The 26,227-nt window shown below is 46.6% G+C and overlaps 1 protein-coding gene across 2 annotated transcripts in view; it reads left to right on the top strand.

Moving 5' to 3' along the window:
* The window catches only part of Nuak1 (NUAK family kinase 1), a 64,807-nt gene that overhangs the window by 31,324 nt on the left and 7,256 nt on the right, over positions 1–26,227 (top strand). For both annotated transcript variants that reach the window (XM_076919773.1, XM_076919774.1), the window contains 3 exons: positions 11,010–11,161; positions 12,872–12,937; positions 24,250–24,369. In XM_076919773.1, coding sequence (XP_076775888.1) covers positions 11,010–11,161; positions 12,872–12,937; positions 24,250–24,369 — 338 coding nt within the window. The remainder of the gene's footprint in view (positions 1–11,009; positions 11,162–12,871; positions 12,938–24,249; positions 24,370–26,227) is intronic.

Here is a 26,227-nt window from a genome sequence, read left to right as displayed (position 1 = left end):
GTGTGTTTCCTAGGTTGATATTAGTTGCCCTTGATCTTTGCTTTCCACCTTATATATTGAGGTGGAGTCTGTCATGTGAACTCAGAACCCCCTGATTTGAGCCTGTTTCTAGCTCTTGTATGCTGGAATTACAGGCAGGGCCCATGCCCACTTGGCTTTCACATGGTTCTGGGGATTCAAACTTTAGTCTTCATGCTTATGTGTCAAGCACTTTACCCACTGAACTGTCTCTCTTCTGGTTATTATGGCTATGCTATCTAGGGAAGGTTGGACAGAAGTTTTTACTGGGGTAGGCGGTGGGCTGAGGCCATACTACCCAGGTCCACGAGTGTTCATGTTAGGTGCATATGGATACCCCCTTGGCAGTTTGTGACTCTCATGTCTGCACCTCAACCCCAAGGCTTCTGATTGGTCAGGCTGAGACCCCTGAAACCAAGAGCGTTGAAGCCAATAAGTGTGGCTCTTGAAACCAGTCTTGGTATAATTGTCTGTCATCAAAGAGTAAGAGAACATATTCTGGCCACAGTCACCAAAGAGCAGTGAGTGACTCCTTTAATCTTGGGTTGACTTTGTGAGCCATGTGGATGACACCGTCCCCGGGGACCTCAGAGCACCATGAAACCGGTTGCTGAGCTTGGCAAAGCGGGGTGTTGTGCTTCTGTTTACTCCTTTGAACCTATGGCGAATTGCTGGGTATTGATTTATTGTGCTCCTCTGCTGCCAGCCCCACAAGGCCCGACTGCACGGCCCTTCTCTGTTCACAAGCCCCCCACCCCCGGCCCCAGGGCTCGCCTCACTTTAACTGTAGGAGTGAGCTTCTCAGTTGTATGTCAGTGCAACCACATTTTAAATGTTTCCTGTGAAATTAGCTCCTTGACCTTCAAGTATATTATTTTCATTTGATTACATCCAAGCCATTTTTTTTTTTTTCTAGAGGCCGGAGATTAGAAATAAAACAAACAAAAAACCAATGTTTCTCCCTGATTGTCTTGCCTCGCCCTCTTGAATTTCCTGCAATTCAATATTTCCTAGTGCTTTAAATAATGCCACTTGAAGCTGATTTTTCTTTTAAAGAATAAATGAAACTATATTATGTTTAATACAGGGCCTTTTGAGATGAACTGGAGTCGTTTAATCATTTGCTTACACCATCAAGAACATGAATTTATGAAGGAAGGCTCATGAACCCCAAAAAGTGGCCTAATATTTGACTGCCGAAAGGCAGACTGGGGACCTATAACTTCTACCTTGCAGAAGTCTGGGCTGTTTTGATGGGAGGATTTGTGCTTTCCTCCAGTACCTCCATGGATTCTGACAGGATTCTTTGTATTGTTGTTGTATCAGTCTCATTGCACTCTAACACTGATGGCCAACTGGTAACCAGGGACTGACATGGGGTCTCTGGTTAAGAGAGCTGGGCTCAGGGATAGAGAGATGGCTCAGTGGTTAAGAACATTTCCCACTCTTGTCAAGGACCTGAGTTTGGTTCCCAGCACCTCCACTGAGCAGCTCATAACTGTCTATAATTCCAAACTCCAGGGGATCTAACATTGTCCTCTCATTAAGTACCACACTCACAAGCTCACAGCCACACAGAGACACACACATACACATATTCTAGAGTATAAATATTGAATAATAGAGAGATGGAGGGAGGGAGAGAACTGTACTTAACTTTGCAGGGGGCCACAGGAGTCTGATGTCTATACAAGTGAGCTCACTCCTATGGTCACTGCCTTCTTACCTCCTGTCTCTGTCCATCTGTCCACCTGTCCACCTGTCTACCTGTCTGTCTGTCCGTCCATCCGTCTGTCTGTTTCTGTCTCTGTCTGTTTGCCTGTCTGTCTCTGTCTGTCTCTGTGTCTGTCTGTGTCTGTCTCTGTTTGCCTGTCTGTCTCTGTCTGTATCCGTTTGTCTCTGTGTCTGTCTGTGTCTGTCCCTGTCTCTCTCTCTCTCTCTCTACACACACACACACACACACACACACACACACACACACACCCCTTCCTTCTTACACCGTGAGGCTTGCTGCCCATGATGGCAGTTGTGTGCTGCCACAGTCTTTACAGTGAGGCTGCAATTGAGAATGGCAAGCTCTCCAGGGAAGCTCAGCCCTGCACAGTGGGTCACTCATTAACTACACTGGAGGGAGGGAGGGAGGCTGGGTGGTGGGTACTGACTTGGCTTTTTTTCCTTGGCCAGCCCACCCCCAGCCTCCTGCTAAGCATTGTGGAAGAGGAACCAAGGCTGTCTGTGTATCCCCATCACTGCTGGGTCAGAGTGCTTGTTTAAGGAAACAGACTGTTAGTCTGGGGTCTTTCCTGCTACTTGGGGTGGTTGTGAGCATTCAGATCAGTTAGCTTGGGTAATGACCAACTGAAACTCATAGTCTCACAGTGACTGTTATGCACTCCCCACCCCAGCCTACCCTACCCCACCTTACCCCCCCTCTTTCTTTGGTGTGTGTGTGTGTGTGTGTGTGTGTGTGTGTGTGTGTGTGTGTGCATGTGCGCTGAGTTTGTGGCAGTACCTATGGAGCCCATTCCATCTTAGAACCTCAATAAGTTGCTATGGGGATGCCCCCTCCCCAGTTGCAGTTTAGGGAGCTGAAGTCCAGTGGCTAGTCCAGGCTGGTGCCCTTGAGACCTCTCTTCTCTCTAGCTTAGCCCTCTGCCCTTCTAGAGTTTGGCATTGTCCCTCTCCTCAGTATTTATAACTCTGACATAAGGGAAGAAAGTTTTAGTGAGTCTGCTGCATCTTCTTTTCCTCAGTCAGTGCCCGTATCTCGTTTTATTTCCTAGTTGTTTGATTTTTTTTTTTTTTTTTTTTTTTTTTTTTTTTTTTTTTTTTTTTTTTTTTTTTTTTTTTTTTTTTTGCGCCTAGGTCTCTGTAACCCCAGTCTCCTGAGAATCAGGATTACAGGCATACACCACCACACCCAGTTATACTTTCATCCCTTCTGGCTTCTGTGAAGTCTACCTCTAGACTGGCTGGGTGGCCAGGCTGGGTATGGTCCTCCTTAAACATTCCAGCCAACATCCCTCATGTTGGTGTATTGTAAGACATATGTGAGCCAAAAAGCCTTCCATTGTCCAAACTGGGAAGTGCCTGCCCATGATTCAGCTCTGACCACCCCATTGACAATGGGAGCTATTAGTCTAGCTGTATTTTCTCACCCTTACTGTGGGGAGCTTGCAGACATCAGAGGTCTAGTTTGTAAAGCCATGGGCCCCTGAGGTATTTGCAATTTAGTTCTTGGGAATATACTTTTGAAGAATTAATCCTGTACTGACTCAATGACTAATTAGGTGACTGCCAACTCTCTCAAGAAAAGATTCTTGTGTTTCTGAAATGAAAAGCAGGCTGGAGGGTTTCTGTGAGAATCTTCCCTGTCTCTAATAAAAGTGAATCCCCCTGGGAGTAGAAAGGTACTTCTGGCAGTTTGAGGACATCAATAAAAATACTCACTGTCTGGTGTGAGAGGAGGTATCTTGGACAGAGAGAATCCAACTCTCACAGCGAACTCTGGCCAGTCCCCTCCTAAGCCCTTGCTCCTTTTGCTTAAAATCAACAAACTAGTCTTCCTCCCTTGAGAGTCTACGTGAACCAGAAAGCTATCTTCCATTTCCATAGGAAGAAATTTTCCATTTTCCAGAACCATCTGCCTCCACCTAGAGTATCCTGTAAATTGATCCCCACTCTACTGTCCTGCTAAGAGGCCTGGTGTATTTGTCTCAAAAATGGCCTCCCCCTGAGTGTCTCTCCCAGGCCAGGATTTTTATGTTATGCACTTTCTCAGTCTATACAAGCTGTGTTATTAGCCTTGGGGCAATTGTTAGGAGCTTTGTAATGAGTGTGGTTATAACAGGCAGACAATCAGAAGTCAGAAATGAACTGTCAGAACAAGCATCTGATAAAATTCAGGTTTAATGTGGAGATGCAGCTGCTGCCATAGCAACCAGTCCACCACTCTCCTTGAAATAGAAAATAAACAGAAAACGAGAAAAGTAATTCAAGTTGGTTTCTGGGAAGGAACAAGACGCTGAAAGAAGAAAGGGGGTGTGCCTGGATGTTCTGTGGTATGCAGAACAATAGCAGTAGTATCTAATTAAAGCAAACCCCTAGTCATTTGGTTTGTTGGGTTCCATGCCTGCTTCCCCTAGGAATCTTCTCAGACTCATTCAGATTTACATCCCTGGACTTTCCTCCTTGTCCTCTGGATGCTAAGAGTCTGAGCATGCGGTTTGACTCATGGATTATTTACTAAGCTCTGGTCATTTCCAAGTAGGACATGACTTCTTGAAGGCAAAGGCTATGATTTATATTGTTTGATCAGCTTCTTAACACACAGCAGAATGCGCAGAGAGTTCATAGACAGATAAAGGGTGCTCAGGAAAAGCTGAGGGTTAGACTCCATTAAGAGGAAACTTTGCTGAGCATGGTGCAGGAAGAGTGAATGAAGGTGTGTTGGGGAGTGCATGAATGGAGGCAGGGGGAGAAGGTATGAATAATGAATGAATGGAAGAAGGAGAAGAATGAATAAATGAAGGTGGGGAGAATGAATGAATGAAGGTGGGGGGAGAATGAATGGAGATGGGGTATGAATGGAAGTAGGGGGATGAATGAATGGAAGCGAGGGCATGAATGAATGAATGGAGGCAGGGAGGAAATGAATGGAGGTGGAGAAAATGAATGGATGAAGGTGGTGGGGTCGGGGGAGAGTCATAGTAAAGCCATTCATAAGTTTTTTAGTTACACAAATTTGGATTCAAAGTCTTATTGGGTATCTGTCCAACAACAATGCATATAGATATGCAGCAAAAGCAAAAGACATGTGATATGCAAGAATGTTCCCAGCTAAGCTGGGAGACAGCCCTATAGGTAATGGTAGTTGTTCTTGCAGGGGACCTAGGTTCAGTTCCCAGAACACACATGGTGACTTGTAACCAACCATAACTCCAGTTCCAGGTGTCCTCTTCTCAGCTCTGAGGGTACCAGGCATAAACCTGCTGAATATACATCCATGTAGGCAAAATACTCATACACATAAAAATAAAATCAGTTAACATAACAGCAGCTATTAGATGTTCTCGAAACTCTGCTCGTAAGACTCCTCAGCTGGAAACGGTTCAGTGTTTGTGTGAGGTAGAAGGAATAAGGCAGCACAACACCACTGAATGATAAAGACTGCGTAGCATGAACGGAGACTCTTCAATGATACGGAACACTGAGAATTATTCTCATCTACATTATTTGTGGTTATTGAAGTCACACAAAGGAATATACTCTACACGGTCCATTGTTTAAGAACCTCAGAAGAAGCAAATCTCACCCACCTGACCAGCTTGTAGTCAGCATACTGTAAGTATTGCTTACATCTAAGCCTAGGCGGGTTTGACAGCAGAGGGCTCTACGTCAGGCAACTGGAGTCCGTAGTGTTGCTCGTTGGTGGGGGTAATGGCTCTCCAATCATGGAGTGGAATTATGTTGACACGGGCTGAGCATCCCTGATTCAGAAACCTGAAGTCTGAGATGCTCCAGGACGCTAAATGTTTGGAGCATCAACGTGATAGACCACACATGGAAAATCTCATACCATGAAACTGTGTTTCACACCTGTAGTTATTAAAAATACAAAATTATTGTTTTTAACTTCAGATGATGGACAACACAACAAACAAGGCAAACAAACAAACACAATGTGAGAAAAAACGCTTACTTCAGCTTACTTGTTACAGTCTGTCATGGAAGGAAGCCAGGGCAGGTGCTCAAGGCAAGAACCTAGAGATAGAACTGAAGAAGAGGCCATGGAGGAATGCTACTCACTGGCTTGCTTTCAGGCTTTCTTTCAGCTACTTTTCCTATACAGCCTAGGACTACCTTCCCAGGGGTGACAACACCCACATTTCTCCATCAATTAAAAAGAAAATTCTCCCCCCACCCACAGACACACCCACAGACACAACACAGACACACCCATAGACCAATATGATGGAGACCATTGCCCAACCAAGGGTCCCTCTCTGATGTCTCTTGACTGTGCCAACTAACCAGCACCAATGCCTTCAGCCTATTTGTATTAGATGTATATGAACCATAAGCAAATATCCCACTCAGACCGGGGTCTTCATGTATGTCATTATATGGACACAGATATTCTAAAATCCATAGAAGCCACACCCTTGGTCCCAAGCTCATGGTCTCTGTACTGGTTTTACAGGATCACTGTGACGTGTCAGCGCTGGGTTGTGACATGCAGTCACTGGTGGAGAGGAGAGGTCACTGGGAGGGGGCGAGTCTTGAGCTGTTTCAGAGGTCCATGATTCCGGATGCTACTCTGGCCTTCATTTCCCTCTTTTCTGTTGCCTTGGCAATGCCTACTCACCTGTCTGGCTGCCCAGGAGCTTCCCCCGGGTATTTATTTGCTACCTCAGTATTTCATTCACAGCCCTCTTCTTGCTTCTTCTGTGGGACCCGGCAGAGGCTGGTGACTGTTGCTTTTCTCAAGGTGTTTTTTCTATCCAGTCTGTTTTCATTCACTCTCTTGGCTTGGTCACATCTTTTTAATTATTCCCAGTGCCATCTACATAGTAGGTGCTTTCTGAGGTTCTGTTGCTTTACTGACACCCAGGCTGGGCAGCACAGGGTCCTGGCACGGTGCTGTGGGCTGACTCAAGCTGAGTTAAGTTTCTATTCAGGGCCTGCAGTTTCCTGGTAGGCCTGGCAGGCATGTCAAGGGCCACGGTTTTCCTTACCATCTTGGAGCCACCAGGCTTCTGGGTAAAAGCGTCTGGCCAAGAGACACAGGCTTTCATTTTTCAGAAAGGAAACCCTTCCCAAGTGATGGAAAATAAGTTTTTGCTCGGTGACTAATAATATAAACACAGACAAGAGTTCTGGGCTTATAAATAACCAGTTGTAAAATGTGTCCAAGGGGAACAGCCCATTTTTTGTGAGAAGAATGGTCACAAAGATGCTTACCACTTCTCCGTTAGTGACCTTAATCATGGGTAAGGAGCCTCAGGCCTAGGATGCAGAAGCCAGTCATTCCTTAGTGCTGATTCCTAAGACTTTAACCTTAGGCATCATGAATACTGGGCTAGTCTGGAAAAAGTAATAGGTGATCTGTGGTTCCTTCCTGTTCGAAGACACTGAGCGTCTTGGGTAGCTGTGGCATGGTACAAAGTACCACGTTGGCAAGGAAAGTCTTAGGGCAGTCTTGCTCTAAGAGGTGGCTGGGGGTGGGGTGGGGGGGTTATTTAAACACTGAGGCACAGGGTTGAGGTCAGCTCTCTGATCCTGCCCCCAAACTCTGTCAGCCTCATCACTTGATGAGAGTCAGGCTAGAGGGACTGGGTGTATGGAGGATAACAGAGGCTGAGCTTTGATCCCGAAGGCTGACTGTGTAGTCTAGCCCAGCCTTGCTTGGGCTCTCTGTAGTCATGGTGACTGTTCTGAGCCTTGCTACCTCAGGTGTTCCTCTCTATAAAATAAAAGGGCTTAGAGGGCCACACCCACATGACACCATTCACACAAAGTGCCTCTTAGCGCAGGGCTGGCACATAGTAGGCCCATGATACTTGGCGCTGTTGCTAAGTAACAACTGGAGGCTTCAGCAGCCTCCCTGACAGACCATTATGTTCCCCAAATGTAGAATTCTCTTTGGCAGTTAGCTCATCTAATGTGGTATTAAAGTGTTGGCTGTGTGCCTGGCCTGAGTCCTATAGAGGGTACAGATGGTGTCCCATAGCCAGGCCTGACCACGTGGAGAGTTCTGTGGCCCTGCTGATGGCCCATGGCAGCAAGGGGATAGTCTATTCAGATACCATTACAGGCATCCCATGTTTCCTGTACCAAATCTAGAGCTCTTCCTCTGGGTATGAGTAGGGACATGGAAGAGCCCCAGTTCACCTGCAGAACCTAAGAGAAAAGCCTGCCGTCCAAAGGCAGCCACGCCAGGTTTCCAAAGATTTCATCTGTTTAGTCATTAAGTCTTTTTTTTTTTTTTTTCCCAGAGTACCTTGCAGGATGCATGCTCCAGGAAACAGTCTTTGCCGCTGTTCTGCTTCTCAGGCATTTGGCAATGGAGTGACAGGGAAGGGTTGGAAGACAGGGAGGATGTAGTGGGGGGAGGGGGAACACAGGTGGATGGACCCAGCCAGAGTGTCAGGTTGTGCCAGCGGAAGTTGTTTAGTGAAGTACCAGTCACATGTCGCGGTGAGCCGAGTTGAAGTGTATAGCCTGAAAGGGAGGAGCCAGCCTCTGATGACCCAGTCTGCGGGGAGGTGTGCCCCTGATATTCAGATGAGTCTCAGTCACCTTTAAGGATGCTCCAGAGTCTGGGATGGGAGGTGCTTGTTTATTTGTGTGTGTGTGTGTGTGTGTGTGTGTGTGTGTGTGTGTGTGTGTGTGTGTATGTGTGTGTGTATATGGTGTGTGTGTGTAAAAGCACTTTTTTCTTCCTTCTCCCTACCTTAAAAACAACAACAAAACCTAGGAAGCCAGCTGCTTCCCAACGGCATGTATATCACTCATGTTTGCAACCTGAGCCATATGTCCCAAGGTCTTCCTACTTGCCAGAGTTTAGAGTTAATGAAAAGTCCAATCCAGGATGAAATCCTAGTAGGAGTCCAAGAGGCTGGGTCCAGGGAGGCCAGCAGACTCTGGAGCAGCCAGTTTTATCTGGCTGTCCCTTGTCTCTCCCTCTACCTTCCTGTCACCTTCCCCTCCATTTTATCAGAGACAGTCGGCTGGACTGGAAGGAGCCAAAAAGGAACTGGGGAAGGGTGACCTTCTAGCCAGCAGTGACAAGGTGTGGATGGCAGGGAGCCCAGGCCACAGGCAGGCTCCAATTCAACTCAGTTGCTCATTGCATGTGCGTGTTTGTCTCGGTGCCAGGCCCTGGGGATCCAATAATAATAAGATAAACAATAACAACCAACGCTATTGAAGCTGTGCGTCCAGGCTTCGCTCTAAGCGTCTACCATCTTGCTAGCCATCCGTTCTCACAACAGTCCTAAGAAAAACTTTCTAATTTCACTCCCATTTCGCACTTGATGTAACAGGAACACAGAGAAGGTAAACAACTTCCTAGAGTCACACAGCCAACAAGGGCAAAATGCTTGGTTTCAGCTCTCCTAGCCCAAGCTCCGCGTCCAGGCAGAGGAAGATGGGTTTGTAACCAGGAAATAAGTTACGACAAGGCAGGGATGGGCCAGGAGGCTGTAAGAGGCTGAAGGCATGTGATGTACAGATACACATGATCGAAGGCTCTATTGATGAATGCCTGGCCAGGATAGGTAGGGGTGAGGCACGGGGAGAGCAGGGGGGTGGAGGCAGCAGCATGTGTGTAAATGTGAGTCATGTGAATGACTGGCAGCTCTTTCTGTATCACTGGGCATTGAAGTGGGCAGGAGCAGTCGGACCTGATGAGGTAGAGGCGGGCAGAAGGGGGGTCCCAGCTCCCTCTGTATCTTCCAGGAAGGATGTACTTCCTGACAGTTAAAGGCATCTTGCATGACGGCCTGAATTAAGGCTCCGTGGCGGTGGAGTGAGTGTCTGAAGTGGGATTGAGCACCTAGAACTTTCTCTCTTCCTTGCCTTTTCTCCTCTGCCCCTGTGTTGGCCTTGGGTGTCTGTGTGGGACCCCGAATTCGATCCTAACGGCTGGAGAATAGAGTTGGCAAGAGGGCCTTGACAAACATCGTGGAGGCCAGGTGAAAAGGGACTGGGCTTCAGGCAGGGACACCCAGCTCCAGAAGGCTGCCGGGTCCCTAACTCCATTCCAGGTTTGGCTCTGGGGCTCACTGGTCATGCCCGGAGCCAGAGCTAAGCTGGTTCTGGTCAACTGTTTAGGAAACCGCCTTCTTAAGTGGCTCCTCACTGGATCTTGTCAGTAGTAACTGGCTGCAGGCTCTGCAAGTCTTACAACCTCCATAGGCTGCCCTCATCCAGCTCTTTTTTGAATGGTTACATTTCAGATATTCCCTGGGGGTGTGTTGTAAGTTTGAAATGAGCAAAACAGGTCTAAGAAGGCCCCGTCATATTGTGTAAGTAAATACATTAAGGTGTGTATGAAAACTGGTGAGTCTGAAGGAGCAAAGAGACGATAGGATGGAGACCAGAGAAGCTTTGTCAGTGATATGGTACCCTGTCTGCGTCAGATGGTTGATGAACAGCAGCAGCAGTTTGTGTGTGTGTGTGTGTGTGTGTGTGTGTGTGTGTGTGTGTTTATGAAGTACCTGTTGTGCATGTGAGCCATGATGGACGTGAAGGTCAATGGCCAACCTCTTCTGTCAGTCTTCCAGATCCACCTTGTTCCTAACACTCTCTTATTTGGTGCTGTGTCAGCCAGCCTGGCTTATGGAGCTTCCAGGGACTCTCCTTGTCTCTGCCTCCCAGTCCCTGCATAGGAGCACTGGGATCACACATGGGAGCACTGGGATCACACATGGGAGCACTGAGATCACACATAGGAGCACTGGGATCACACATGGGAGCATTGGGATCAAGCATAGGAGCACTGGGATCACACATAGGATCACTGGGATCATGCATGGGAGCACTGACATCACACATAGGAGCACTGGGATCACAGACAGGTCATGCTGTTGTGTTTGGCTTTTGCTTGTTTTTTAGGGTTCTGAACTTAGGCCCCCACATCTGGGCAGCAAACGCTTTACCTGCTGAACTATCTCCACAGCCCTATACTTGTGTTCATTAATTCTCTTCTCTCTTCAGAGAACTAAGCAGGGTGGGAGGGCACTGGGGAGAGACGATCTTGTTAACAGGAGTGGAATCTGCAGAGAAGACCCAGTATGTTTCTCTCAACTGTATGAGGCAGGTACAGGGACAGAGTGAAGCTATCATTGTCCCAAGTCCCCTGATGTTGAATGCATAGATTTGCAACCTGTTCCTTGAGCCTCATCTGGCTCAGTGACATCTCCATGGTCTTCCTTGCTCCATCCTGCTGGATAACAGAGTGTTTGCTTCTCTCCCGCCCCCCACAGTGTTTGAGAACAAAGACAAGATTGTGATCATCATGGAATATGCCAGCAAAGGAGAGCTGTATGATTACATCAGTGAGCGGAGACGCCTCAGCGAGAGGGAGACCAGACACTTCTTCCGGCAGATCGTGTCTGCTGTGCACTACTGTCACAAGGTACGGCCAGGCCTGCAACTTTGGGCATAGACTGTTTTCTGGCACCTCATGATAGCTCTAATATTATAAAAGCCTTGGTTAGTTCATTGTAACATGTGTGGAGATGTTACAGACTAGGATGAGAAAATCCCCCTATTCAAATCCCATGCTCGTGTGTGTGTGTGTGTGTTTGTGCATGTGTACATAGAGGCCTGAGGTCATTGTCATGTGTCCCCTGTCACTTCCCATCTTAGCTTTAGAGACAGGGTCTCTCATTGAACCTGGAGCTTGCCAGTTCAGTTGGGCTGGCTTGCCAGTGAGCCCTCAGTATCTGCCTGTCTCTGTAGATCAGTGTTAGGGTGATAGATGTGCACACCCACAACCTTTGGTTGACCTCTCTGTGGACACAAGAGACACTCATGATCAGACCAGGAAACATTCTGAGACTCCTCCTCAAGCCATGCTGGAAAGCACTGCAGACCACTTCCGTTGTTTGAAGTGTGTGAATTTGTGGATTGTGTATGAATGGGATGTTCTTAGACTCATTCCATCATCTGTCAGCCAGGCATGTGACCACGTGAAACAAACTTCTCGTAGTATTTCATTTAAAGCCAAACAGAATTGGCTTTCCTGTTCTCCATCTCTCTTCTCTGGGAGACGTGTTTTGGGGGGCATTTCTAAATCTCCAGACACCTTCTAAATCTCCGGACACCTCCTGAGAGCTTGGATTAGCAAAAGCAGTAGTACGAATACATGCCATCTCTCTCCATGTTGGTAGCTGCGGAGATGTTAGAAGCTGTCAAACGAAAAGGAAAACAAACTCAAAGAACCAGCTGTAGGCATGCTCGTCAGTTAGTCCAGCACAGTGCTTTCTCCACATTTATGTGGAGAAGCCATTAATGCAGCGGGGATGCTGGAAACCCACTCCCCCGTGCATTCAACACAGCCCCCAAGCAGTTCTCTCACATGGCTCTGCCCACCCACCCCTAATTGACTTGAGCAGGCCAGGTGTTACAGCTGGACAGCACCTTCACCCCAGCCTGTTGGTGTCCTTTCCCTTCAGCTGGCTGGCTGCTCTCAAGTCCAGCCTCCCAATTGGCCAGAGTTTGCCTGAATGAAAAGGTCACACTGTATAACAGTTCCCAGTGGCTCTGGTCTCATTGGCCTGCAACCCTTTTTCATCAGCCCTGAATCCTGCAGAGTGGAGAGGGACTTTTAAGTCTTTCCAGCTGGCTGCTTAGGAAGTATCCAAGACAAAGCTTTAGGAGACTGGGTCAGGCCTCTTTCCAGCATGAAGGATGCAGACAGATAGGCAGACAGACAGACAGACAGGCAGGCAGGCTTTCCCTGGGGTCCTATGATCCGAGTCACCAGCTGAGATGTCTGCTGCATCCCTGGGACCCCGTCTCAGACACAGTGGAATTACATTTCCACAAAGAATCCCCCTGCTGGTTTACAGGCTCTGGGGGAGAATGGATTCCAGTCATTTTTCCTTTAACCACACAGCAAGTGACTAATGCTCTCCTGTCGCTGGTTGCTGTCTGGGGAGCATCCTGACAGCAAGAGCAGGCCTGAAGGATGGAGGTGAAGACCACCGGGGCTGGCTGGTGCATTTCTTTCATCTGTCAGACTTGTTCCCTGTGCCTGGCCTCCTCTCCCTCCTCCCCAGAGCTCTCTTGCTGACTGTCATCTCACACTCTCCTGCTCAGTTCTTCCATCTTCTCATTGCAGAATGGTGTGGTCCACCGGGACTTGAAGCTGGAGAACATACTGCTTGATGACAACTGCAACATTAAGGTAGAACTCAGATGGGGCCTGGGAATGGCAGTTGGGCGTGGCAGGTGGGTGTGGCCGGTGGGCATGATTCTCCATAGGATCTGACGCAGCCTCTCCCTCTGCTGGTAGGCAGACTCTGGGAAAGACTCCCAGCAATAGGCTCATCCTAGCAGTTTAATTTAGCAGGTATTAAGGAGTTCTTTACAACCTGCCAGACTCCCTTCTCCCCACTGGGACAATGACTGACACACAGTCCCTGTCCTCAGGAAGTTCACGATCTGGACTTCTTACCACAAAAGTAACACACATATTTCCTATGTATTTTAGTTTCCATGTGCTTAATACTTTCATAAACCACTCTTTCAGACAGCATATGAGATGGGCATTATTTGTCTTATAATTCACATATACATAGGGAAACTGAGGCACAGACAAATCAGATAACATATCCATAGTAACAGTGATTGGTATGTAAAGGTAAGTTCACACCATTATGTAGAATGTGCTAGAAGAGCCCCAGATTATTTTAAACCTAGAAGTCTCTCTCTTTTTTTTGTCTTTGAGGTAGTATCTCATGTAGACCAGGCTGGTTTCAAACTTGCTACGTAGCTGAGGATGACTTTGAACAGATGGTCCTCCTCGCTCTACTTCCTTAGTGCTGAGACTACAGCAAACAATTCACCCCGACTTAGAGGCCTTTCCCAAGCCTCTGCACTGTGACTTCCCACCCCACATCTCTGCCTCTTCCTCCTCACCGTCTCACACTTGAACCGGCTATGGAATTGAGAGCTGGATTAAAATGGTGGTAGTTCAGAAAGCGTGCGTTGGGGGCTGGAGACATAGTCCAGCAATTAAGACCATTTGCTTCTCTTCTAAAGAACCCCGTTGGGTTCATAGCAGCCATGCTGGGCTGCTCACGAACACCCGTAAGTCTGGCTCTTCTGGCCTCTGAGGACACATGCACAGGTCCACATACCAGACACATGTAACCATACACAATTAGAAATAAAAATCAATCTTAAAGAAAGGGTGGGCAGCGGAGTTCACCTTTATTTCTGGCTGCTGCTGGAGAAAGCTCTGCAGGGTTCAAGGGCCTCCTTGGGAACACTGTGAATGTCCCTTAGACCACATCCACAAAGTAAGCAAACACTGTTTCAAAATAAATGGGGCTCGCTGTACAGGTTTCCCTAGGACTCCCAGCACTGAGGTGACGCTCAGTTGGACCCCAGTCCCCAGACAAGGCATAGCAACAATCTCACATCTTCCTTGTTAGTCGCTCCTGTTGTTGTCTGTCAGTGGGTGTGTGATGGACCACATCCTTGCTTGGGAGGATAGAGCTGTTTTACGTTTGTAGAACATGGCTGTCAACCATCAGTCACGAGTGTCCTTTGAGCAATCCTTGAGAGACACACCCCCATGGCTTGCTACTCAGAAGAGTTGGCCTCAGTTACATATTTTTGTCCAGCCCTTAGAGCCTGGTGAAAATGATGGATTGAAACAGTTCTCCCTAGGAACAGGAAATGAAATATCAAATCCCTTTCTGGCAAGTGGCTAGATTATTCTAGAAGGAACACTAACTATCAAGTTCAAAAATTATGGATCGGGGATGTGTTTTCAGATTTCAGAACACTTGCTAAACATGTATGAAGCCCTTGTCAGCCCCAGTATTGACAGAGGGAAAAAACAAACAAACAAAAAACCAACGTATGGGCTATAGGGCTTCCCAGCTCCTTGATATTGGAAAAACCCCAAATAACCCAGTTCCTTCAGTTACAAAATAGGTAATAGTAACAGCCAACTGTCTACAAATGAGTCCAGTCTAGGAGTCCAGCTCTAAAGTTGGATAGCCCAGGTTTGTGCGGCAGCTCAGTCTCTTGCTGATGGCAAGGTTTAGGATAAATGTCTCGCCCATTGAACTTCGCTTCTCCTGTCAAGTAGGAAGAAGAGACTACTGTTTGTTTATTTTCTCCAGTCATTTTTTCCTGGGAGTTTCTGTGGGCAATGATGCCCAGTTCTAGGCATTGGCAATGAATGTGAAAATAGCTAAAAATGCATTCAAAGGAGATAGTGCTTAGCTATGTCCATCCTAAGTGGCTGGCCCCTGAAGGAGGAAGTGCATGGGAAGCCAGCGTTGGACAAATGGTTCTGGGGTCTGGCGGTGGTCGGGCCTGCTGTCAGTTTGGACCCTGGCCTTCTGAGGGTTTTACACCATCTATTGATCTCAGTGACACTCTGTCCAGACTATTCCCGCCACCTGTCGCCGGGAGCCCTTGGAACTAAATGTAGTCTTTACAAGGTCTGGAATGTGAGCCTCTTGCCTGGGGATTGGGTTCTGTGGTACAGTGTGACCTCTTGATCTCATGCTGTAGTCACAGAAGTGATAAGGCACATAGCTTCCTGTGGAGTCATAGAATTCCCTAATGGAGGAGAAGAATGGCCAGAATTCAGAGAGCAATTGTGTAGGGGACAATGGGGCAGCAGCCTGGAAGGACAGCTCATTTGTAAACGAAACCAGGCAGAGCAGGTCTTGGATGGTCTCGAATGTGGGGCTCCTGGTGGCCAGGTTTTCCACCTGGGAGCCTCTGTTTTTGTAGCCTAGTAGCACACACAGTACTTTACAAAGGTCAACTTTGGTCCTATATTTTTCTTTGTCTTTTTTCTTAGGAATCTCTGCTCCTGCTACTGACATTGACCAGGGTGGACACTTGTGTGTGTGTGTGCACAGAATCAAATCTGTCCTTTTAATAAGTCATTATTTACTGTTTCCACCATTGTTGCAGAGGCACCGCTAAGACCTGATATTCTACTTGAAAGAACCTGTTGAGGGTCGATTTCCAACCTAGACCATCTAAGGATGTGCCAGAGATCAGTAGTTTGCTGTGTCTTTCTTTTCCCAGAGCATCCTGTGGTGCCTGGCACATGTAGGCATTTAGAACTGTTTGATTTGCGGGCGAAGGAACGCAAACCAGGATTAAAACCCCCATGTTTGACTTCCAGGCAAACTCCATTCTCTCGCACCCACTTCCAAGGGTTTTTAGAAATGTGTTTCAGCTGGTGTTGATTTGCCTTCCGGCTGCACGGGCTCTGCTCTTCCTGACTCAGCACTTTGCAGAAGCGTATTTAGAAAGGACAGTTGCTGACAGAAGCAGTCACACACATGGCTACAAGCTGGCCTCTGAGTGAATGAAAGGCCACCGCTGCCTGGCTTGGGGGACCCTGGGTACAAATGTACTACCAACCAACTGTGTGTGAGTGGCAAGATCGTCCTAAGGGCAGGAGGAGTGGATGTCACGTTGTGGGTCCACCTCTCCTACGCCCCGGGGGAAGTCTCTCTAAAGCTGCTTCTGGCTGAACTGAGTTAGAGGTTGCTGCAGTTTTGGTGCGAGCCATGTGACTGGTTCTTCTTCCCTTCTGCGCCTTATGCTGATTTGCAAAGAGCACATCTGGTTTTGGGAATTATTTATCTGGCCACGGCAAAAGGGTGCGGCTTCTAAACATATTCCTGCAGTCCAACGGCAGAAGGAATGAGCGCAATGCGCTGCCTCGGATCGCATTCCGTCCTCTGTGGAAGCATGGACTAAAATAGCACCCAGCCTAGCATTAATTTGCAATTAATGAAAACAGGCCAGATTCACATCCCACTCTCTGGGAGAATGGAATGCTGATCATTCCCAGAGAAGGCTCCTGTAAAAATGCCTCCCGGAAGAGGGCCAGGCGCCTGGGTCAGCTGACCTCCACTTGGAGGGCTGGGAATCTGCTGAGCTCTCAGCGCTCAGGGAAGAGGAACGATGTTCTGCTGCCTCTGTGACAATGGAGGCATGGCTGCTGTGCATAAGAGAGCCACTTTGAATGGCAGTGACAAGATGAGATAGAAATCTTGGCAGCTTAGCAAGGCGAAGCCCGGGATCATGGCTTTGGAGTGTGAGAACTTTGTAGTCTTGCATTAACTAGTTCATTTACCCATCGGATGTGCACGTGTGTGTGTGTGTGTGTGTGTGTGTGTGTGTGTGTGTGTGTGTGTGTATGTGGGGCTGTTTATATTGCAGCATACCTTTGCTGCCTGTGCTCATTTTTCTATCCTTCCAGGAGCTGAATATCTAGTATAGACCATATTTCTTTGATCATAAAATACTTAACCAAGTGTTGAAGTGTTGTCTTTAGTCCTGGGCCGGGTGCTGGGGTATTTAATGCTGAGTCAGATGGTCAGGTCTCTCTTGTCTCGGAGCTCTGAGTCTGGTGGCCATTTAACTAGTAGTGATAATGAGCCACCAAATGTTAAGAAGGCAAAGAAGAGGAGGTGCCCTCCTCCCCTGCAGTGGACTTGGGGTTTCAGCTGGGGCTAAGACCAGTAAACAAAGGAATGTGTGATCCACTTGTCCAGTGAAGGAGGTTGGTCAGGGTGGGGATGGGGCCTGACAGTGTCGTTCAGTGAGGTTGGTCCGGGAAGGCTCCTTTGCACTGCCCTGAACTCCTCAAATCTACAGAGTTTTCTCTGCCTTCCAGACCTTGGAGCACAGGGTTCCTTCTGTCCGAATGCCCTTTCCACTCCCCCTTGTCTGTCTGTCCTTTAGAGGGTCTTCCTCCAGAGAGTTTTCCTTATCCCTTGGCAGGCCAGATGCCCCTGTGCCATCTGGGCATGCTAAGCAGGAAGGGGTGGGTCTGTCTAGCCAGATGGAGCCCAAAGCCTTTGAGGGGGAAGTGGTGACAGGCAGAGATCTGAAGGCTGGGCAAGGGTCTGATGGGGAGGATCTGATGATGAGCTTGCAGATGGAAGGAAACCAAAGGACCAAAGTACATTTGCTGAACTCCTGCTGGAAGCCGGAGCCCTGGACCAGACCGTGCAAATATCACGTCCTTTAGTCTTTAGAGTCTCCTCACCAGGGTGGGACCAAGTGCTTCTTTTTTTTTTTTTTTTTCAGACAGGGAGATTCCCTATCAGGAATGAGGCTGGCTACAAACCTCTTCCCACTCCACTGTAGACTATTCTCTACTGCCAGCCCCAAAATTTGCCCTCTGTCTGAGGGAAGGCCATCTGATAGCTTTCATATTGTCTTATCTTGAGGGCTGTTGACTTGCCAACAGCTGTCCCTGGGAGAGAATCTCCAAGTGCTGATAGTGGCCAGTGACAGCTGAGCACGTCCCGGTGGGCGGAGCAGCCATACAGGAGGCTGGAGATGCCTGTGCAGCGAAGTGGAGCTGGCTGTGCTTTAGCATCCTGCGCAAGGTAGCCCTTGCCACACCCTCTATTAAGAGTTTCCCAGATCGCTCCTGTTGGTGATTACTGGTCTCAAGAAATAATTCTTCTAAAGATGAAAGCCAGTCGACTCCCTGTGGTTCATTGTTCCACTTGCTGCCTTCCTTCCGACTGCACAGGACCCGTGGCTGTCCTGGGTAAAGCCACAGTAATTAACTCCAAGGTTGGAAAGGAGCGATGGAGTGTGTCTTCCTGCATGGAATTACTATCTTCCTGTAGTCACAGAATGTCCATTTCCTGTGAACAATAACTCTCCTTGACATGTAGTTTAACAGCCAGGATGGCTCTGGGCAGGCTCCTTGGGCAAGACAGGTGCCTCAGTTTCTTCATCTGCCAAGAGGGAATAATAATAATAATAATAATAATAATAATAATAATAATACCTTTCTCCAAGGGCTGTTGTGAGAACTGGCTAGAGGTTTATGTGGGGCTCCTAGGCAGTGCCTGGCTCACAGCTGTGATCAATACAGTTCTTGCCCAATGAGTTTGATTCTCACAGAATCTGTCAGTGCTACTGTGGATCCGTTTCCTAGCAACTGAGACTCATAGATGTAGGAGTGTCACAGTTCTGAGATTGAAGGCCTGCTACATGCTCAACCTTGGATTTGTGCTTGCCGTGTGCCTGTTAATTTGGTTTCTCAACAGCTCTTCCTAGTGGACCACGGTGTCACTGTCAGCCACGTTCTACAGAAAAGTCTCAGGCTCAAGAGGACTGTAGTACAAGTGAAACCAGTGGGCTCTTGTTGTAATGCAGCTTTCTGCTCAGCAGGCATGGGCAGGGCCTGAGATCCGCTTTCTAAGGTGCTCTGAGATGCTGATGATACTGGCTCAAGGACTGACTTGCCTCAGAACTGGAAAGAGATGGAGCCGGGATTAGAACTAGCGTATTGAAGTTCTACCCACCTTGGTTTTTCTCCTTCCTGTGATGCTGCCACTCACACTGGACATGCCTAGGCCAAGATCTCTTCTCTTGGCTCTGAGGTCGGCTTTCCCTTCTGAGATGGCCTCTAAGTGTTAAGGGAGATGTCTGAGATTCAGTCTCTAGTCCTTTTAGCATCTTTATAGATGAGAGTTCTGAGAGACCATTTTGTAGATAGACAGGTTGAGAGGCTCGGTGGTACCCACCAATTATTACCTAGTATTGACAAAGTCAAAGTTCAGCCCCTATTCTTAGGACTCCTAAGCCTCTGATCTTTGAGTGCAGGGCACTTCCTCTTAGACACTGCTAGGGGTTGGCAGACAGACATTCCTAATTATCCCTGTTGTAAGCCTCCTTTGGTAGCAGTTAAAATCAACAAGCTGGTACCTCCTTTTGCATCATATGAGCTTCCTATTCATAGTGACCTTGGGGTGCTTTTTTGATGATGCCAAAATATGCATAATGTAACTCAAAGCCTACTGTACTTGGGTGTCTAGCACAGAGGCAGGAAGTACCTTTGGTATTGTAGAACTGTCCCAGCACCCAGCTGCAGCCCCTCAGCCTACTCCGCACCTGACTCTCCATGCCCACTAGGTTCTGGCTCCTTGCTTCTCTTTCTCCCAGGCCCTGGCCATCACTACTGTTCTCCTTTCTTTGATTTGTCTACTCTAGGGACTGTATATAAATAGAATCAGACAATGAGTGTCTTTTTTTGTGTGTGTGTGTGCCTGGCTTATTTCACACTGCCCTCGTCTCCAGGGTTTGCCTGTGTTGAAGTGGGGTTAATCCCACTGACATGTGAGTGATCCCCCCACCCCTCAAATTTATCTTTTTTACTCTGATCTTCACTTAGCAGGGCACACTTGTAAAGGGGATGGGTAGCTACACAGACAGTCCAAGTTAAACTCGTGAGACTTACCTTCTCTGATGCCTTTCAGAGTGGAGGCTGAGCTACAGGACAAAGAGTGTGAGATCAGAGAGTGGTTCTGATCCAGTATGGGGCAGGGCAACAGTTCAGCACCTGCACCACCACTACTAAACAAACAACCCCAACCTCCCCAAAACACAGCAAGGCCTCTTTCTTGTGTCAACAGGAACTACTCTAAAGGGCCTGGGGAGGGGCTTAAAGTGTGTCTTCTAAGATGCTATGAGGTGGTGCTGATGATTCAGGCTGGAGGAGCAGATAGAAGCAGGGCTACACGGACTGGCATTGCCTCCATTAGAATTCTGTCAGAAATGGAGTCGATGGATGGATGCATCATTTTACAGAGTCGGTCAGCTGGGGAGCCTCCCATGGATCTTGGGTCTTCAGCAAATCACCTTAGCTCCCTGAGCCTTCAGGAGCTCCCTTTCCCACCATTCAGGTCTCTTCCGCATGCAGATCACTCTAAGATGCAATGGTTTTTGCAAAGTTATGTTTAAATTTAGCCCTCACATATTTTTTTTTCTCCCACTCTTGTGCATTTTGCCTTTTCTTAGGTTGCTGGTGCTTGTATTTAGTTTGGGTCTTTTTGTAGAGTGGTATTTACTTAGGAAGGAGGCCTTAAGTAATGGCATTTGGTGGAAAACGAGTACCATGAACCAAAGAAAAGCTCACAAGTGAAATAATGCAAACCAAATAGCCGCATTACTTTTTTTTTTTGTTTGTTTGTTTGAGGTTGGTTGCTGTGAGCCCATGGGCAGTTGGTTCTCTCTGGTAACTGTTTTAATTAGATGCTTTAATTAGACCCATGTGGCTTACCATCTCCTGACTCACGTAAAAGAAGAGAATAACTTCTACATTCTGTGATTCAAACTAATTCACTTGCAAAACTGGCTCCTTGACCTTCTGTTCTCCATTGACAGTATCTGGCATTAGAAGACTTGCTTTCTTGTGCATCATGAAATCAGTTACTTATCTGTGTTTAAAGACAAATGTGCCATTACAGTTCTGCATATGCTTTGTGTGTGCTTTATGAATTCAATTGTTAGGACATCACAGGGGCAGAGGAGATTTTCACCCCCATCTTACAGATGAGAGAACTGAGGCTTCTGAGTGGATTCATACCGCCAGTATCTCCCCACTTAGCAGTAGTTGATTCAGACCCTGTGGTGTCTCCCCACTTAGCAATAGTTGACATAAGCTCCATGTGGCATTAAAAAATCCTAGAGCCGAGCGGCTCAGTGTCTGAGAACGCTGCGTGTGTGTTGATTAATATTGCTTTTCCGTTCAAGTGCCAAGAACACGGCCTAATCTGGATTTCTATTAATCTTGTGTCCGAAGCAATGACAGTTTTACAGGGAGGCTGATAAGCATCTGTCTGGGAGGATGGGAGTGGGGTGAAACATAAACACACTTCTCTAGACTGCGTGCATAGCAAGCAGAGATGCCCAGCTTGGGGGGGAGGCGGGGGGAGCTCTTGGGGCAGTCCACTGTGGGCACAAGCAATAGACATGCATGCACGCGGACACACACACACACTTGAAAGCTCCAACACGGCCCAGAAGGTATTGGCATTGCTGGGTGTATTCTCAGGGCTCCAGCCGTAGCCAGAGGGAGGCCGAGGCCTAAGCCTCAGGACTCCTTAGAATCTCCAGAGCTGAAGCTGGTCCATTCTTTTGATTGACAGGATGTACTTTGTAAAAGCTTCCCACCAACTTCCTGCAAGGCAGTCTGGGGCCTTGATAAGCAAGTGGGATTCAGAGCTGTTAAGTGCAACCTGAGCCCCAGGAATGCCTTTTCTGAGGGTGGTTGTGCACAGCTCCTTTGAATGACATTCCATTCATCCAAGGATAACTCTTTTTTTAAAAAAAAAAAAAAAAAAAAAAAGGCTTATTCCAGGGGCTTCATTCAGCTGCAGAGGATCCCCAGCCTTGCAGATAGCCCCAGCTCCTGCTAACACTCAAGTGGAAATCAGGCTAGAGACAGTGGAGCACACAGGGGCTTCACCTTGCAAGGCCAGCTGAGACTGACAAAATCCACAGACCCTCCCAGGACAGTGTGTGTCTAAGGCTGGGACTGTAAGTGGTGCACATGAACACGCACATGGCTGCCCAGTGCTCACATTTCTTCAGACGAGTAACTCCAACTCCCTAAATCTGTTTTCTTGTTTGGTAAGTGGAATTCTTAAAACAATGTGGTAAAATTGCCGGAACATAAAATCAACCATTTTGAGCATTAAGATTTAAATCTATTTTTAATTAGGTATCCTTATGACATTGGGCATAAAGTATTTTTATATTTTTTTTATAAATACAGGATTTTTTTAAAAAAATAGAATTGGATTAGAGAATTCAACAGCGCTGGATAATTGGGAGTTTTGATAAGTGGAAATTGGTATTACTATTATTTTATATAACTATTAATTCCTTATACTTTTCAAAATACAATGCCTGTTTTAGTGACAAGTTTATTTCTTAGCCAGGGGCAGCTGCTAAAGAGAGGAAGGTACAAAAATGTTGGCCCAGACACAGGGGACCTGGAGTCTGGTAGAGAAGGCAGACATAGCATGTTTAGTATGTACAGATATGTCTTTGTTTATGTGTGTGTGCATAGACTGTATACATGCAGGTGTAACTGCATTGCTCTAAAGGATATGACACAAAGCCCTTTACAAAGAGGGCAATATGGAACTGAGGTTATATCAGACATTTACAGGGGATGTGCAAGCTAGGGGCTGGGGTTTGCATGTTCCACCTTATCTCAGTTGATGGTTTTCTTTTTATTATAATACACCTGCAAGACAGGACAGCTAGAGATCCTGGCTTTCTGTTTTCTGGGAGACTGTCATGGCCGTCTCCATGATCTCCATGTCACACGGTGGGAGAGTTTAGGCTTAAGTGTAATGCTTCAATATGTGGTGCTCTGTGCGTCTCATGTTGAGTCACATGCACATAAAATGAAGAAAAGGTGGCAGTGGCAGTGAGTGGTGGTAGGCAGTGGCCGTGGTGGTGGTGGCATAAGTTAGGATTCTCCATGGTGTGACACGCATGCTACTCTGAGTGTAGGGACATGAGTAATTTCTCACTCATTGCCTTTAGTCAGGACTGGTGACACACCTGTAGTCCCAGCAGGTCCAGAAGCTGAAGCAGGAGAGTCACCAGATCCTGTTCTACTTGGCCTACAGAGTTACATCAAGGCCTTCCTGAGAAACAAATCCTGTCTCCAGTTAATAATAATGCAGGAACTAAGGCCCCATGTTTAGTCCCTACTGCTACAGGAAAGAGACGGCAAGGGTTAGAGAGTGTGGCTCAGCAGCAGAGTCCTTGGCTGACACTCCTAGTAGGCTCAGTCTTCAATATAGTAAACCAAAATGATTCAAAATTCCACTTCCTCTTACCTGAGATTGTACACTCCTAATTACTCACCATGGACCCAAATAACACATGAACATTCTAGAAGCAATGCGTATGTTTTAGCTTGTGTGCCATTCTGAGTGCTGTGACACAGTCTTGCACCATCTGTCCTGATGGGTCATCGATTTGTCCAGGATATCCACATTGTATATGCTCCCCACCCAACCGCTACTTACTGGTTGTCCCATTTATCAAACGTAGTACCTGTGTTCAGGTGTGTTCAGGTGACCTTATTTTACTTAACCCTGCCACAAAGTGCAGGAACAAGGATACTGCCTGATCATTTTATTGCAATAAAATACATTGTTATAATTATTCTGTTTTGTTATTATTTATTATTGCTAATCTCTTACTGTTTTGATTTGTAAATAATCCTAGACATGCATGTTTAGAAAAAAAAAAAAAAAAAACCATCGCAGACATAGAGGATAGTACTCTTGAACGTTTTAAGCATCCCTTTGCAACTTTGGAACATAATCCATAGATAAGTTCTCCTCTGCACTTTAGTGCTTGTTAGAAACACCAAGTGGTGGTTTTCATGGAAGCGGTTGTTATTGGGATGCTTTGCTTTACTTGTGAAATGGCCCCAAGGACTCAGGAGTCCCCAGCTGGTGGTTTTGTTTGGGGAGGAAGTGGGTCGTTAAGGACTTTGATGTTTTTTACTTTAGCCATACTTTATTGGATGCTCTTGACTGCAGTGGGAGGCTCTTACTTGACACAGACTTTGGACTAGACACAGTGGTGGCCCTGGGCAGTTTGAACCAGTTGGCAGATGCTAGCAACTTCCCTCTAACAGGTTTCGGTGGGTCTTGCTTCTCTTTACAGATCGCTGACTTTGGGCTTTCCAACCTGTACCAGAAGGACAAGTTCTTGCAAACATTTTGTGGGAGCCCACTGTATGCATCACCTGAGATTGTCAACGGCAGGCCTTACCGTGGGCCAGAGGTGAGCAGACTGCCGGTGTAGGGGATCAGAGAGCTGGAGGGACAGGGAGGAGGAGGGAGGCAAGAACTAGATCTTGGGAAGTTCTTAAAACCACCAAAAGCCAAACAAACAAACAAACAAAAATTTTGATTTATAGAAACATTTATATAGAGACCTGGAAGAAGATGTGCAAAACCTTAGAGAAGCTTTAGATTACAGGAGATAAAGATAGATTCCCTTCCTTCCTTTCTTCTTCCTTCCTTCCTTCCTTCCTTTCTTCCTTCTTCTTTCTTCCTCCTTCCTTCCTTTTAGATTTTTCAAAAGTGACATTTTTTAGAAATAATTGAGACCATCTGAAAATAACTGAGACCAAGTTAGTAAAGGGCAAGCTATGCATACTATATCACACACACACACACACACACACACACACACACACACACACGTACGCACTCACACGCATGCGCACACTCACACACTGGCCTTTTGGCAGTCCATAGTTATTTTGTGGTACCTTCCAAGTTTGTTGATAACATAGAATTTGTAATGACCACAGAACATCCTGTTTTTATGCATATACTATTATATTTTTAATAATTTCCCTGGCTCTAGATACTTAATTTTCCCCTACTGTATGAAAATAAACAGAATAAATATAAATGAAACCTTTATCCATGTATATCTCTTTTGCCCATATTTGGGCTAGTGTTTATATTTAAGAAAATAAATTTTTATGGCATCTTTTCTTTTATGAGAAGTGTTTTCTTTACATGCCTTAGAGAGCTTTCATGGCCACTGTAAGATATACATCTCTCCTAGTTCATTTTATATGGCAATATATGTAAATACATTATATATTTACAATGAACACCACGGCCGGAAGCAGCCTCGGGGAGGAAAGGGTTTATTTGAGCTTACAGCTTACAGTCAGTGTACTGAGGGGGAACTCAGGACAGGATCTCAGGGCAGGAACTGGGAGACAGGAACTGAAGCAGAGACTATGGAGGAACACTGTTTACTGAACTGCTCTGGAAGGCTTTGGCCCACTTAGCCTGAGTCCTTATATAACCCAGGACCACATTCCAAGCCTTGGCACTGTTGCTAGTGGCCAAACCCTCCTATGTCACTTTAACTAGGAAAATGCCCACAGAGTCGTCTATAGGCCAATCTGCTCATCTGAAGTTCCCTCTTTCCAGGTGACCCTATCTTGTGTCAAATTGACAAAACAACAACAACCAGTACAGCATCTGTATAACTATGAGTTAGGAATTGCTCTCTTATAAGAAGGACCTCCCTTTCCAGGGGCTCATCCACTCCTTCTCCTTTGAATAGCAATTGCTTGGTAGATAGAAATGTTTTCTTTCAAATATTTATCCATCTGAGAATGTTTTGATGACACGGCTGGCATAAAGGGAGGAGTGTCCAGAATTGCTAACAATTACAGTAAAGAGAAGACATATATATATATATATATATATATATATATATATATATATATATGATGAGCATAGAGATCAACTTGGACAAATGTTAAAATTTGCCCTATAAATTTATCATCAAATGCCCTTTGGTGGTTAGTGTCTGGGGTTGCACGCTGGCATTTAGGCTTGCTCAGCAAACATGGCTTATTTGTCCTTGTTCATCTCCATTTTTAAAAAACTGAACAAACGTCTAGTAGCTGAGAGATTCCACATACAAGTCATATTTCTGACTTCTCTGTAAAAGCCAAAGCCCCGGGAAGTGTTGGTTGCCACTTGTACTACACGCTGATATAAGCCGTGAAGGAATTGCCTCCCTAAGATAGGCAAAGGCACTCTACAGTTTGTCTCTGTCCCCGACTTTTCTCATTTATACCCCAAGATCTTTCAGTCTTTGTCTT

Source organism: Arvicanthis niloticus, chromosome 22 (assembly GCF_011762505.2).
Source record: "Arvicanthis niloticus isolate mArvNil1 chromosome 22, mArvNil1.pat.X, whole genome shotgun sequence".
NCBI lineage: Eukaryota > Metazoa > Chordata > Mammalia > Rodentia > Muridae > Arvicanthis > Arvicanthis niloticus.
This window is presented reverse-complemented; position numbering and strand designations above follow the sequence as displayed.